The 15583-nt window shown below is 34.3% G+C and overlaps 1 protein-coding gene across 1 annotated transcript; it reads right to left on the bottom strand.

Annotated features, from left to right (window-relative positions):
- Nucleotides 1-3366: 3366 nt before the first annotated feature.
- LOC111469466 (E3 UFM1-protein ligase 1 homolog) lies at nt 3367-15304 on the bottom strand. Its single transcript, XM_023114741.1, has 20 exons — nt 15046-15304; nt 14406-14717; nt 14060-14326; nt 13700-13747; nt 12372-12437; nt 12174-12277; nt 11793-11886; nt 11653-11709; nt 10329-10767; nt 10086-10240; nt 9854-9919; nt 9695-9763; nt 9507-9599; nt 9269-9334; nt 8071-8117; nt 7917-7980; nt 6087-6164; nt 5929-5991; nt 4675-4767; nt 3367-3685 (listed from the first exon to the last, which is right to left on the bottom strand). Exons 1-20 carry the CDS (start codon nt 15217-15219, stop codon nt 3593-3595), a joined length of 2448 nt encoding a protein of 815 aa, XP_022970509.1. The 5' UTR covers nt 15220-15304; the 3' UTR covers nt 3367-3592.
- Nucleotides 15305-15583: the final 279 nt, after the last annotated feature.

Below are 15583 nucleotides of genomic sequence, written 5' to 3'. Positions count from 1 at the left end.
TTGTATGAATAAAAATGTGTAACAATTAATAATTTTCTTGCTTGTTAATGTATATATTTGTCTTGTTGTAATGTTTTCATATGTTTTATGTTTTATTTTCTTAAAAGTTCAATAAAATTAGAGATTTAATGAATAATATTTTAATTAATTGAGCTTTTCGTTTTAACATTATTATGAACAATGGAGAGTTTAAATTGATCCATTTATAAAATTTTGATTTTAAATTGATATTATTAGTTTAGATTTCAATTGATACTCCCTTAAGATTTATGGTAAAAAAATGATTCATTTATGTATTTGTATTCATGATCTTTACTTAACCTAACATGGAATGTAAATAACTTTGTAGGGTATAAGAGAAAAAAGATAGATAACGCGTATCCACTTCTACCTGGTCGGTTGCATAGATCACACTGATACGAGAATGAATACACCTATATAGTCACGTCCTATCGACATCAATTGCACATATTCAACTTATGATTCTCTCCATGGACACTTAAATTCGAAGAGACATGATGCGACCGAGGAGGCTGGTGTATCATCTAACACACCAAGAGTATGCATTGAAGCTAAGTTGAAGCATATACAAAGTTCGAGAGAATGAGGCGACACGAGTGTCGAAGACAAGTTCGAAAAGGGTTAGGTAGGACCTTGGACCATAACCTCAGAAGATGGGGTTTCAATATAAGTTTCGGCATGCAACTCGAGAATTAAGCCCGTTGATATAAAAGATGAAACCTCACCAAATTTGATGTCAAACATATGTTCGTTTGCCAAAAAGACGTCTACTCAACAAGGAATGGAAATGTCTCAAAATGTATTATAGGAGAGACATGATGTCAACTCTCTAACACAATTGGTGATACGATTGTACTCCCAAGAAAGTCATCAAGGACGATGACTAGGTTAAGTGGGGAGAGTGTCACAACCTCACCGAGAGAAAGGAGGTTGTGAACCCCACAAGTTAGGACAGACAAGAGATGACCCTCAAGTGGTACCTATCCAACCATATGAAGGTCAAGATTGAGAAGAGAAAAATAAGAATTTATAAAACAAAAAATGTCGAAAAATAAATATTATTGGTTGAGCTCCATTTTTATATAAATATAAAAAAAAGGATTATAAATCCATTTTTTTTAAGAGTGTATTTAAATGTCAATTATCTATATTTGACTCATTTGATATAGAAATTGATGTGATAAGATTCTATATGATGGTGTATTTTTTTTTTTATAATTTTTAATGAACATAATATTAATATTAAGTCAATGAATAATTGAAATTTTTGTGGTCATTATTCATTTTAAAAGTATATCAAACTTATTATTGAATTTTTTTCATTTACTTTTTACTATTCTTACAATAAAAAATATACCGAGCTAAAAGATTATAAATGAAATTTAAAAAAAAAAATTAAAAGGATAAATAAATTTATAATTTTTTATTTAAAAAATACAATATTGAATTTCATTACATCAGTAAAGAAAGAAAACTTACAAAGTAAAATATATTACTTAAAGAATTATCTGTTAAAAAATTACGATAAATAAATAAATTGCAATGTTGTCAATTAAAGGTAAAATATATAGCAAAAAAAAAAAATAATAAAAATAATTAAAATTAAAAATTTTACTTTAATAATTATATTTTTTTAAAATAAATTAATTTTTAAGTCAACTTAACTTGTGACACATAAAATTTAAAAAACGGACGCCGGCCTCAATTTATTTAAATTGAATTATTGAGACCAATAATGCGAAAATCTGCCACGTGTACCACTAATATAATTCCTTTAGCCACGTGTAAGAGGTCCATAATGCTACAAATATAATTTATAAGCTTTGTTGTTTCTAATTTCATAGTTAATTATATAAATAAAGTTGGTCGATCACTATCATTTTAAAGGTCGGTGATTAATTCCTATTGTTATAATTGTTGATCTTAAAAATAAATAAATAAATAAAATTTCAACCCATCAATCTACAAAAATAATCCGAAGAGAAATGAAATGAAAGTGAAAATGAACATTATCATAACTTCAAGTTAGTCGATGTGCTTGTTTCAACGAGTCTAACTTAAAACACATTACTAAGTGCATTAGGGTAAAGGTTTCGAATTGACTATATCTAGAAATGAGGTAAGTAATTCTACAACAATTAGTCTATCAAATTTATCTCCAGATTGACTTTGCATGGTTGTTGATGATCATGAGATTGTCGGTCCAGGTAAGTTAACAACCTAGAAGTAGAGGGAACGATTTTAAATCTATTAACTTGGTTGATGTTGATTTTAAACCTTCTGATTTCTCACGTAACGAAAATTGGACTTTAGGAAAAAAAAAAAAAAAAAAAAAAAACAAGCTGAAAAAAGCTATGTATAGACACTTGTTCTCAAAGACATCTAAATCAAACCAGACGTCTACAATTGGTATCTCAAGTTCTTCCAATTTGTGAATGGTAATCTTTGGGTCATGATAAACCGCTCAAGCATACTACTAGCAGATATTATCCGTTTTGTCCGTTACGTATTGTTGTCAGCCTCACAGTTTTAAAACGCATCTGCTTGGAAAGTTTTCACACCCTTCTATGGAATGCTTCGTTCCTCTCTCCAACCGATGTGGGATCTCACAATCCATCCCCTTTAGGGGTCCAACGTCCTCGTTGATACACCACCCGGTGTTTGGTTCTGATACTAAATATGAGATCCCACATCAATTGAAGAGGAGAATGAAATATTTCTTATAAAAATATGGAAAGTTTTTCCTAGCAGACGCATTTTAAAATCGTGAGGCTGACGACGATACATAACAGACCGGACAATATTTGCTAGCAATAGGTTTTGGTTGTACACATATGACCTAAAGTAATAAAAATTAAGAATGACACTAAAATTAGATAGAAAAACAAATAAGGAACCAAACCAACCTGCCCCACACGCCCCCATGTGTGGCCATCACTTGCGTATGCGTGTACACTCACGTCATCTTCCTACTCTTCCTACGCGTGCGTTTCCTGCTTTCAGCTTCGGTTTCCTTTTCCAAAGTTGACTCCATGGAGCTCTTACCCATTGCTCAAGGAATAAAAGCCGTAAAAAGATCTTCTCAATTCATCCTCTTAGTCATCAAGAACTTTGTTTTCTTAACTTCACAACAAGCTAACTCTAGATTTTCTTTCAATTTCCCTTCAGTTTTGGACCATTTCTATCAATCAGCAGCTCAAAGCAATAGAATTTAACCTCCATTGAAAATATGTTAATCCAACATTTGGAATAATTACGAAGTAGTTGATACAACTCCAAAGTTTAGAGACATAAACTGTTTTTTATTTTTTCGTTCCTAAAAAAAAATAGTTAAAAGATAACTGGTAATTGCCCCAAAACACAGAAATCTGTTTATTCACATGAAAGTTTACCTATGCTAACTGCTAACAACCCCCAAAGTACAGAAATTTTTGGCATTCTATTACAATCAACGATTAATTTGAAGAAAATAGCTCGACTCTAATACAGGTCCAACTGTGAAAACTAAAAATATGATCACCTAATAGTCTATCAAATTAACAAAATTAGAATAGCGCCATACCTGATCTAATTATGCAGATAAAACTAGCCCTTTAAGTGCTGGGATTTGACTCTCCAGGAACTCCCTTTTGGTCAATATTCTGTCGGATGAACAGTCGTCTTCCTGAAAAATTACACGTACAGTAACATTTGTTAGCGCTTTCTTTAGCAAATAAGTTCTAACACCAGATTAAAAGAAATGTGAGATCCCACATTGGTTGGAGAGGAGAACGAAACATTATTTATAAGGGTGTGAAAACCTCTCCCTAGTAGACGCGTTTTAAAAACCTTGAGGGGAAACTCAAAAAGGAAAGTCCAAAGAAAACAATATCTGCTAGCGGTGGGCTTGAGCCGTTAAAAATGGTATTAGAGTTAAACACTAGACGATGTGTCAGAGAGGACGTTGGGCCCTAAGGAGGGGGTGGATTTGGGAGTGGGGTCCCAATCGATTGGAGAAGAGAACGAGTGTCAGCGAGGACGCTGGGCCTCAAAGGGGGTGAATTGTGAGATCCTACATCGGTTGAAGAGGAGAAAGAAACATTCTTTGTAAGAGTGTAGAAACCTCTCCCTAGCAGATGTGTTTTAAAAACCTTGAGAAGAAGCCTTATAGAGAAAACCCAAAGAGGACAATATCGGCTGGCGGCTAGCGTTGGCCAAGGCCCCAAGAAATGTAAATAGTTTCCTGTTTTGAGAATATGAAAAAAGATAAACTGAAAAGGAAGATAATTGAATCTTAATATTATTTCAAAAGCACGCCGCAAGTAAAATAACAGATTTGAAATGGAAGTTTGAGTTCTGGTGAAAGTAATAAAAGGGGTCATCATAGTCATTTTCTTTTTTCTTTCTTTTTATTTTATTTTTTTATTTTTGATGAGTATGGTTTGACTTTATCCAATTTCGATCATAGACCTCTAACACTTATTTGACTATTATGTACGTAGCTAGAGCTGAAATTGGAGGAGTTTACCAAACGTTGGATAAAAAACACATTAGTAAATCTAAAGACTTCAATCTTCCTAGTTCAGAATGAAAATTTCTTGTTCTCTTTGCTCAAGTCTAGACATCCTGGATCAAAATGCTAAACACTAATTTGAGAAGGAAAATTTCACTTACATCACCGACAGCAGCTGAAATAAGTGACAGAAGAGTCACTGTTGCAGATTGGTAATCTGATAAGATCTTATATGCTGGCTCATCCAGTTTATCCTGAAAAGTAACACATAACTTCAGAGGGGGAGCCTCAACAGTTCTAAATGAAATTAATGATTTAATCTACGCATGGTAACATATCAACCTAGCCTATGAAAAAGGGGAATGGCAGGTTTCATGAGTCAACAGCACGTATGAACTCTGAACATAAATATATATTTACAAAACAAAAACTTTGCATTGCCAATCTGAATAAGCTGAATTTTGTATGAACTGAATAATGTCCCAGAACTTATGAGCAAATCAGGAAGTACTAAAGGGGTGGCAATGGGACAGAGAAAAAGAAAGCAAGCGTTTTGGAGGCGACTGTGTTTAGGTCCTCATGACTCAAGCTCTCATAAAAAAGATTCAATTTTCTTAGGATAATTGTCCTTTGAAATCACTTTAAACGAAGGATTTTTCTCCGTCCCCCTACTCTGAAGCAACTCTTCCCATCACTGTTTGGCTGTAAGGGATTTGGATGGATCAAGAGGGCAACTCCAAAAGTCCTTAACCGAATTTAAAGTAGTCAAAGATAAATGATGAGAGAGAGTGAGCCATTCAGAAATTTCCGCTGCATTAAGATGAAGTCGAAGCCCAAGGTTCCAAGCTTAATTTTCAGAGTTTCACACACTAGCCACTGAGTTATTAGGAACAGTGGATACCGAAAATGGAGAAGCTCGTTTGGACCATGTATAATTCGAAAACAGGGTGGACAATATTTTGCTTTACAAATTAACTCAAACAGCGTGACTCCTAACCCAAGTATTCTCCAAGGAGCTCTAGTTGAACCAACCAAGTTAGATCCACCTCGTGTAATTCCAGGAGTTAAATCAACTTATTCTCCAGTTTAGAACATAAAAACTTGGTTTTCTTAGCCCTATCACTAGTTTCTGAAAACGATAGTTCTTGCAGCAAAGACCAATAGCATCAATAGATAAAAATAGTGACATTTCGGCCTCCATGTATACAGGAAATTCTCTCGGTTCTACATGGGTCTCTAAGTTGTTTACCTAATGAACATATGAGCACAATACTGATGTGCAACTTCATTTGCTACACAAGCACAGTTACTCTAATAAAAAAATTAAATAAATAAAAAACACCTGGCTATTCCACTAATCAGGCCACAAAATTTAATTATCATCTTTTTTTATCAAGTTTTATGAGAAAACATACCTTCAATCGAGAAATAGCAACAGAGATTGCCCTTCCAGGAGCTTGAAGAGCTTTATGATGAATCTATCAAAGAAACACAGATCAACAAGCCAAGAACAAGAGAGATTAAGGTGCGGGTTCAATGAGTTTAATTAATTTTATAGTCAAGCTTCACTAACCTGTACGTAGAGAAGGGAAACAACTTTTGGTAGAAGAGCAATCGGATCCATTTCAGCAGAAACTTGAGATGTCAAATCCTGACCATTTAAAAACAAAAAGAATAAAAAAAATTGTGATTGGATCTACAAAACCAAGGACCTTGACGACTCTCAATTTAATGCTTCGCAGCATGCATAACCATGTACATAAATGGTTATAAATTATTGAAACTAGAAAATTATGAAGAACTATTAGTTGGAGGTGTTTCATATTTTCAACCCGCCATGGACTTAGCATGGCAGCAACAATAGCAACCTAAACAAGAAACTAATGTTGAAAGAGTCCATCCAAGAAGACGGCCTTGAGGGCAAGTCTTAATTTCTCTTTCATTCTTCTCGCTCTCATGCACATATTTCTCATGCCTTTGTCCTTATTAATCAGATATCTTTTCTTTCTTTACCGGCACATTTGTTCCCATCAGCTTTTTTTCCTTTCTTGTACAATAGCTTCTATTTCAATTCTAGAATTGTAATATTGTGTGTAAGAAATTGACGAAGGTAATTTTCCGTAGTACAAAGCATTGCATCACAACCATGTATGAGATTTATCATATTACTATTTTGTATTTTTCATTTTTTCACATCGCCTCCACACTTTTCAGAAGAGGCATTGCCTCTGAACTATCCACCCTGAATCAGAGAAATTTCAACACACCAATCTCGCAGGCAGAAGGCTCCTTCCAGCTTCTGTTAGAAGCAACATTTTTCCACTATTCTTCAAAATAACACTCAGCAAGGGCATCTCCACTTTTCTTTTTGCAGCGCGGCTCAAAAACCTCACCCACACTATTACCATGGTGTTCTGTTCGGATATGTTTTCAAAAGTTTCCCCCAATTCAAAGTTCCAATCATTACATTGTATCCATTCTCTATCTAATGATACAATTCTTTTCTGGGCAGCTACTTACACGAAGTTTCAACAAGATTTGAGCCGTCTTTCCTTGAGCGCTTCAATGGCTTGTTCCAATCCAGGTCAACATTGACGACTTTCACTTGTCTCTCCAATTTCCTTCTCAACAGCCTCAAATTTCTCATCCACCTTCCCCATAGTTTCTTTTATCTTCTTTGTTCCCAGTTCGAACTTCATACTAATTTGACAGGAATCTCCGATCAATTCACTAAATCCTCGAAGAAAATTCAACACACAACTAACGACTAATTTGATAGGGTCATCAATCTCACCACATAACATAAGAAACCACATAAAATACAAAATGCCCCCGTCAGACACGATATAAACAGATAACAGACTAAAGGAGTTATAACTCCCTAATTCAAAATACCCAACAAAGAAACGAACTAAACCTAACACTTCCAAAATAAGAAACAGCCCAAGTCCTTTTTCCTTCTATTTTTAAACTTCTAGATTGGAGGCCTAACATATCCTCACAAAGGAACACTTTTGAAGACTTAAAAGCTAAGCTGGGAATAATTAACATACATATCCCAATTTCAGGGCACTGGGGAGCATGGGGAAAAACCCATGCAAGAAGGCCCACTTGGCCCACGGCCACATGGACCATGTCTTAATTTTCTCTTTTATTCTTCTCTCTCATGTATATTTTTCTCAAATTTCTTTCCTCCTTTCTCAAATATCTTCCCTTCCTTTCCTTGTACATTTCTTGCTGTCAGCTTTATTTCCTTTCTTGTACAACAATCTTGCTGTAAATTAAGGTTGCAACATTATTTGTGTATGTACTTGAAGAAGCTAACATTCCATTGGAAAAAGGAAGTCCAAAAGTTTCGAACTTTGAAACCATAAAATCAGAATACAATCTTATAAAATCTTACCTTACGATATGAATGCAGAAGAGTCCTCTCCAATTTCTTGTCAAGCTTTTTCGTGATCATTCCACTGAAACAAATGCAGATTCATATGCTCAGCCCAGTGTGATAATGACTTGCATTCTGAGAGAGGTGAATACTAAATAACTAGAAAGGCTACCTCTCTTCCACTAAATCCCCCAGTGCATGCATGAAGGTCTCCACCCGCTGTTACATAGAACACTAAAATTCTGAGTCATAACATTCACATGCATTGTCCTTCCAAATATTAGCAATCAGATGCTAGAATACAGATAAACCAGCTTCTTCAAGAGAAGTTGCACTAAACAGGTAAGCTATATCTACAATTATGACTATAGTAACTGGAATCAATACTATTCAGACCGGTCAAATATTGATTATAAAAAACCAGACATTGTGGCTAATTTAACAATAAATAAATCAAGCTTTAGTGCTTCTGGAAGAAACTTGAAAAAAAACTCGTTGATTGGAAGTCTTAACATATAAGAGAAATATGTTGTAAAATATATCCATTTTTTAAAAGGCACAAAATATAAAATTCAACTTAAGTAACCGAATATTCATTTTATGCACAAAATGAAGTTTTTCAATTAAATCAAATAAAAAATAAAAAAAAAGTGAATGGGGCGGATTGAAAATGAAGTTTAAAAATTGATATAAATTCTTAAAAAATAACAAAGAAAAGATATAGTATCTCATTACTCTAACAAACAAAAAAGTTAAATGAAAAAAGTGATTGTGATGTTAGACAACAAAAGAAAATTGTTGAAATTTAATGATCCATTTGAGAGTTCGGAGACCTTGGCGGGCGGCTGTTAAAATCTAAAAACAGAAGATAAGACAAGATGAGACAAAGAAAAGAAAAAGGAAGATCAGCACTTTGGCAATCAATCTATCAAGAAATTAGAACTTAAATTCAGAAGCCTTAACAAAAATAAAACTCATATTCTAGAAATCTCTGCAACAATTTATGCTTCTGTATTCTTTGATGAGAAACCAAATTTCCATCGAGTAAAAGTGAAAGAATACAAGGGACAGAGAAAAAACCAACTCCCAAATGATTATTTTCTGCATCAAATTATTTTAAAAACAACATTAACTAATATTCTTAATTGCACTCTAACCCTAACTTGCAAGAACTTTGAAGATTGGAAAAACAAAAAGACGGAGAGAGATTGACCATGTTGAAGCAGAAATTTGATAAATTATCTGCCACACAATTTTCCAAAGTAAAAAGGCAATCGAAAATCATTCTCTAAAACAGGTTTTTTTGTTAAAAAAAAATGATGATATACATGCCACAACAAGCACTATCTTCTTGGCGATCAATCACTTACCTTCCCTTCCAAAGCTTCAGCTACAGTCACAGCCTTATTTGACAGAGATCCAGGAAAGCTCTTAGCCTAAAATGCACGGGTACATAATTATGACTGTGAACATATCTCTTGAAAACAAGCCAAGCGTTTTAGAAGTTTCAAAAGAAAGAAAAACCATGATAATCTGTCTTCTTTTTTTTTTTTTTTTTTCTTTCGAATGGTCATAACATGATTCATCTAAAGGTTTTTTTTCCCGTACAATTGTAGTTCTCTCTCCAGTACTGAGTGAGACTGGTTCTGAATTCTGCATTTCTGCAACTTCAATTCCGTTCTTCAACTTATTGTACAAATCCTACATTAGAAATCCATAGCACTAATAAAACATTAATTATCATCTCATTCTCTGGATTCAATTAAAGTATTAAAGAGAAATATCTATAATTTTACCAAGTTATGAAAAAGCATATCCACAATTGGTGCAGCTGATGTTCTTAACAAATGCCGGTGCAAAACGACCTGTAAAAGCATTACCAATATCTCTTTGGTGGTTATACCCAATTCACATTCACATCTCTGTAAAAATTATTTACCAAACGTTTCACTTACAGAGATTGACTGGTCATCTTCAAATAAATCTAAGGCTTTTTCATACAGCTGCAAATCTATGAAAGACTGCATGGAAAAATGCAAGCTTAGCATACAGTTCCTTCTGTGTATGTTTTCAATAATATATCATAAACTTCTCAAACTTATTACCCATTCAAAACAGAATGAGAGCAATGTTGAAATGAAATATTCATATGATGCCACCAACATAGGGCAATAGAACTATATTTACCTCGTCAAGTTTCTGCTGTGTACTGTCAAGTAAGCGCTTCATTTTCTCTGCATTTTCTGTAAAAAATGCCTTTCTTCTCTCCTGCCACGAATTGTTCAGCATAGGTCTGAGATGATTTACCAAAGGTTGGACGATTGTTGCAGGATCATCTATGCCTAATACAATTTAGTATGCCAGAATAAGGACTAAAATGAATGCAAAATACTATAAAATTTTAAATTTCATTGAAAACAAGTTTCAAACCATGTTCATCAAGATCAGGTATCAGTGTCTTGAGCTTCTCAATAACCCATTCTTCAGTAGGGTAATTAATATTGCTCTCTTTTTTTTTAACTGATTCCTTTTTACCCCCAGCTTTAGTCTCTGCCACTTGTACAGACGCTGTAGCCTTAGCTTTCCTCTGGTTTTTCTTGGATTTCGTTGAAGATTCCTGGTCATCCAGAGCACCTTCAGCAGCTATAGTTTGAGTATTTCCAGTTGATTTACCTTTCTTTTTCTTTGACTTTTTCTCCATGATCTCTCCAATTTTACCACTATTATTTCCCGGTTCAATTGACTCAGCAGACATGCTTGGATCATTTCCAACTTTACTAATGCTCAGTGAATCTCCAGAAAAATTGGCAGTAGAAGATCCTGGGACATTCATGGTCTCCATTTCCTTCTCCATGCGATCATAGAGATCCTGGTTTAAGCAGGTACAAGATTGTTTAATATGAACTAGGTTCAAGAGTTCTTTAAATGTTCCGTATGATTTACTTCTTATGAGTCATTTATTATCCATCATCTTGGAAATTTGACCACAAGTTTCACATAATTCTGGGATATGGCTACAAATCCAAACACCTTAATTTGCATAGGAGAGAGATACGAGGCAAAGGAGAGAGTATAGGTCAAGTCAAAGTCTGATGAGTACATGTACAATGCAACGCTCAATACATTCAAAATGGTCATAAAGTCTATTCAACAAACAACCTCCCAATTTATCATGCAAAACCACAACCTTGCTCCCCCTCCCACTCCAAACTCCCCAGGTACTTTTCCACCATGGTATAAACTATAAAAACCTGTCAAGACTAGCAGACAAATAGTAAACTAGTACACAACTACCATCTAGTAATAATTACAACTCAAATTCACAAGAAGGAAGCTAAGAAGCACAGACATGGACATGGGACATGACACAAGGTTAAGGCGACGCGTCAATTTCTTAAAAAGTAGGACATGGACATGTTGGGAACATGTTTAAAAGATATTACAGAATTTAGTTGGCTAAGACTACAGGATGAAGATGTCCTCCTAATACTTTAGGATTGATCAATATATAAGGATCTTAACTCTTTTTTTTTTTCTAATTTTAAGGTTAAATACTTTTGAGAGTCATGTCCAAGCCGTGTCCAAAATTAGAAAAATAAAGTACTTCTTTCAAGCACGTTTATTAGGGTGTCAGACACATGTCAGACAAACACCCTGGCGAAAACAAAATGTCCATGCTTCATCAGACGGAAGGAATCCTAGATTCTTTTTATGAAACTGAAGAACAACAGAATTTTAAAAGAAAAAACCATACCTTGATAAAAATATTGCTGAATATAAATGAATCACCAAATATGAAAGCTTTATTACACTGCAAAGAAAAAGAAGCATAATAATTTTTCAGTTCCACATGTCATTAAATGAGCAATAGCACAACTTTGCAATTATACTCACCTTTAGAGCTACCCGAACAGATGGGCAAGATAACAAAATTTTAGATGCATCTTGGGGCTCAAATGATGAAGGAAGAACAAGAAGAGAATTGGTCCTGCACCATTAGAAATTAAGTGCAGGGGAAGCATTGCAAACGATATACTGAATACTGATATTAAAACGTGCAAATAATTGTTCACATAAAAGGTAAATTAAGCATTTAAGAAAGGTTTGTGAATAAAGGAAGATCTATTGTAAAACATTCCTACCAAGTTCCATTCAGCCCCTGGGTATTTACAGGTCTAAATAATATTTTAAAATGGAATAAGTTCCAACTTCCAAATATTTATGAACAACAAATATGAAAGACAAATTAACTATAGTATAAAAGATAACCCTTACCAGCTACCACGCTCAAGGATATCCTCAACAGTAGAATCCAACATTTCAATTATTGAAGGGTGAATGAATGTAGTACTTAAAGGAATGCCATCAGGATATCTGGACTAGAATGAAGCAACATCTCTACCATAAGTTTATGATGTAAGGACAGATTCCATTATTTTAAAGTGAAAACTCAAGATAAAAGAAACAAAATACCTGCAAGAAATGAATGGGGTTGGGAATCCCAAGTTTTCGCAGAAACTCATAGTTAATGATGGAATTCTGTATTAAATTATAGAAAATACATAAGTGAGCACATATTATTACTGAGGAAAAATATTTTCCAACGCTCTCCTAAGTCCAAACTTCTCCAAGTTTTCGGTTATAGCCACAATTAATTGTTGCAAAAGTGCAACCAATAGGCTCTAGAATAAAATGAGATGCTGAGCCTTTTCTGTTTGAGATAATAGATGAAAAGATCATGGACTCACGTTATAGACAGACTTTGTGTGTGTGTGTGTATGTGTGGAAGTGGAGGGCGAAAAAATGAAGACAAAATATTAATAAGAACTCACCTAATACATAAGTACTACATTCCATCTAAACAAGATTAGGATGCTAGACAAGATTAGGTTGAAATGTAGTAATTAAAGGAACGGAACTGGTTTAGAGTTAGATAAAAGAACCTATATTTTTATCTAAAATCTAAACAACATTACAATACTAGACTATAATATATGTATATTTCTTACATAGATTTATGTATATTCTGTAGCCCAAGCTCAAGCCCAAGCCCATAGCTAATAGATATTGTCCACTTTTGCCCCCTTACGTATCGTCGTCAGCCTCGCAACTTTAAAATGCATCTGCTAGGGAGAGGTTTCTACACCCTTAAAAGGAATATTTTGTTCTCCTCTCAAACCGATATGAGATCTCACAATCCACCCCTTTGGAGGCCCAGCGTCCTCACTAGCACACCGCTCAATGTCTGACTTTGATACCATTTGCAGCAGCTCAAACCCACTACTAGCAGATATTGTTCGCATTGGCTGTTCCGTATCGCCATCAGCCTTATGATTTTAAAATGCGTCTGCTAGGGAGAAGTTTCCACACCCTTATAAGAAATGTTTCGTTCTCCTCTAAAACCGATGTGCGATCTCAAAATATAAGCTTAGGCATTTACTGACCATATTTATATAAAAACTTGTGCATGTGTTTTATTATTAAGAACAACAAACGTATAAATGGCATAAAATTACCAGGAAAAGAAGGAAAGATAAAGGCTCCCATTCCAAAGCTAAAAGAGATTTAAGAAATAGCTACCTACTTAAACTAAACTAAGAAGAGTAATAAAATAAATTAATATAGAAGCATGGATGAAAATCAAATCTGTTACATACGCTTCATATTTAGGAGTATGATATAGGAAATCTATGATTCCTTTCAAATGATATTGATACACAAAATTAATTATAGAAATGACAAAGAAATCCGTATTCATAATTTCACAACATAAATACAGTAGAATAATAAGAGCTCCATACCTGTGAGAAGAACGAATCTATGCATTCTTTTTGAGCAATGGAAAATATCTGCATTATAATTTCACATTAACCAAACAACAACATTAGATTTTAAAAAATAAGAGGAACAAAAAAAATCTATATGACTACTGCCGTATCTATTCTCTTACAAACCCAGTTTCTTTCTTTTTCATCTCCTTCACCAACTATCTGATTTTTTGTCCTATTATAATTAAATTTAACTACAATGATCAGCAGCAATCAGCTAGCACATGGTTTACTCATGATAAAATATGAAGATAACTCAACTGCAAATAAGCATTGAATAAAAAAAAAAAAATTGCAAATGTACACATTTTTTGAAGGTTAAACATTACATACCTTTGGTGTCCAATGAACACCTGCACGAAGTGATCCAAGAACTTCATTTTCCTTAACAAGTCCATTAAAAAGGGACTGGAAAAATGAACCATCAACAGCTATACCACTAGCTCCATCAATTCCTAGCAATAATTGCTGTAAAGAGCTCCATATTACAGTTAAATTTGTAGGAACGGTAGTAGCTCTGGTGGCACCACGAACCATGGCAGAAACCCGAGCAACATATGCTGGGGTATATAGCTGACCACCTTCAAGCCTACCTTTTACCTAAATCCACAAAACCACAGTGAAATATTTTCCTTCTTGTCCTAAATTTGGCTGATCATGATAGGCGAGCAGAAATTACCAGCGTCCCAAGCCGTTGAACCAACATGGATGCAAGCAATTCTGAACCAACTTGCAAATCTGCAGCAATTTCAGCCAAAGCAATTTGACTAGATTCCTGAAGCCGCTCATTAATTTCTTCCCCCGCAGAATCCCAATAAGATTGAGATATTATTTCCCCTTGAATCAACATAAGCCGTGGATCATCAGATATAATCTGTTCAGCTTGCTTCTCGATATAGTATAGATCCACACCAATATTATCCGCAAGATCTATCAAAGAAATGCGTCCTAACTTCTCAATCTCAGCCAATATTTCACGCCGTAGGTGCTCCTATTGTATTAGAATGCATTAGAACAAAAGAAGTGGCAATTCAATATGAACTCGTACAATAATTTCTCCTTCCAGCTAAAGGAAATTGCACAAGTGATTGAAATTTTCCATTCCAACAAAACATATTGTTCAAAACCTAATAATATATCCTAAGAAATAAGCCTCTTGCGGAGAGAGAGCAAAAACAAACCAAGCAGCTAAGAAAATTTCAATTACATTCATCAGTTTAACAGAATCAGATATATCTGCAGTAAAATTGTTTGCATTAAGCGATTAACAAGTGGATGGTAGAAGAAAATTATGTGCGATTAGAGAAATATAATTATACAGGAGTGATATATTCTTTGCCGGTGACTGTGTGGAGGAGCTCGAAATCGAGGATACGAAGCTCTTGAAGCTTTTGGACCAATTCAACAACATTTCTTTCCGATAATCGAATGTTTGATTTCGCTTGTTGCGCAAATTCGAACTGTCGCTGAAGTTCTAGCAATTCAGCGTCCATTTTGCCTTGGGGATCACAGAGCCAAACTCGAAAACAAGTGGACTTCGACAAAGGAATTGAAATTGAATTTTGTTTTCTCGACTAAGCTACGTATTTGGGATTCGGATATATACATTCAATGTCTTAAATATTTCTAATTAATTTTAAATACATTTCTTCTTTTTTTTTTTTTTAAATTTAAATATTAATTTGATCCATATGTTCTAGCATGTCCCTCCGTTTCTTTGAAAAGTTTGAAGTCTCATTCCTTGTTCGTCCGGGTGGTCTTTTCTCTCGGTATTCTTGGTTGAGATGATAAGTTTGATAAAACACATCAACTTATAGGTTGCACTTTGCTGATTGGAGCAGCCTTTGGTTGCTTCCT

This window comes from Cucurbita maxima, unplaced genomic scaffold, assembly GCF_002738345.1.
Source record: "Cucurbita maxima cultivar Rimu unplaced genomic scaffold, Cmax_1.0 Cma_Scf00040, whole genome shotgun sequence".
Classification (NCBI taxonomy): Eukaryota; Viridiplantae; Streptophyta; class Magnoliopsida; order Cucurbitales; family Cucurbitaceae; genus Cucurbita; species Cucurbita maxima.
The sequence above is the reverse complement of the archived record's forward strand: the minus strand, read 5'-3'. Positions and strand labels throughout refer to the sequence as shown.

Bases quoted from the DNA above. Each gene is read 5' to 3' on its own strand.
- LOC111469466 (XM_023114741.1), bottom strand. From the start codon at position 15,219: ATGGACGCTGAATTGCTAGAACTTCAGCGACAGTTCGAATTTGCGCAA. The intron at 10,241-10,328 runs GTTTGAAACTTG...AAATTGTATTAG, and splicing joins ACCTGATCTTGATGAACATG to GCATAGATGATCCTGCAACA. The intron at 7,981-8,070 runs GTAGCCTTTCTA...CATTTGTTTCAG, and splicing joins GGGGATTTAGTGGAAGAGAG to TGGAATGATCACGAAAAAGC.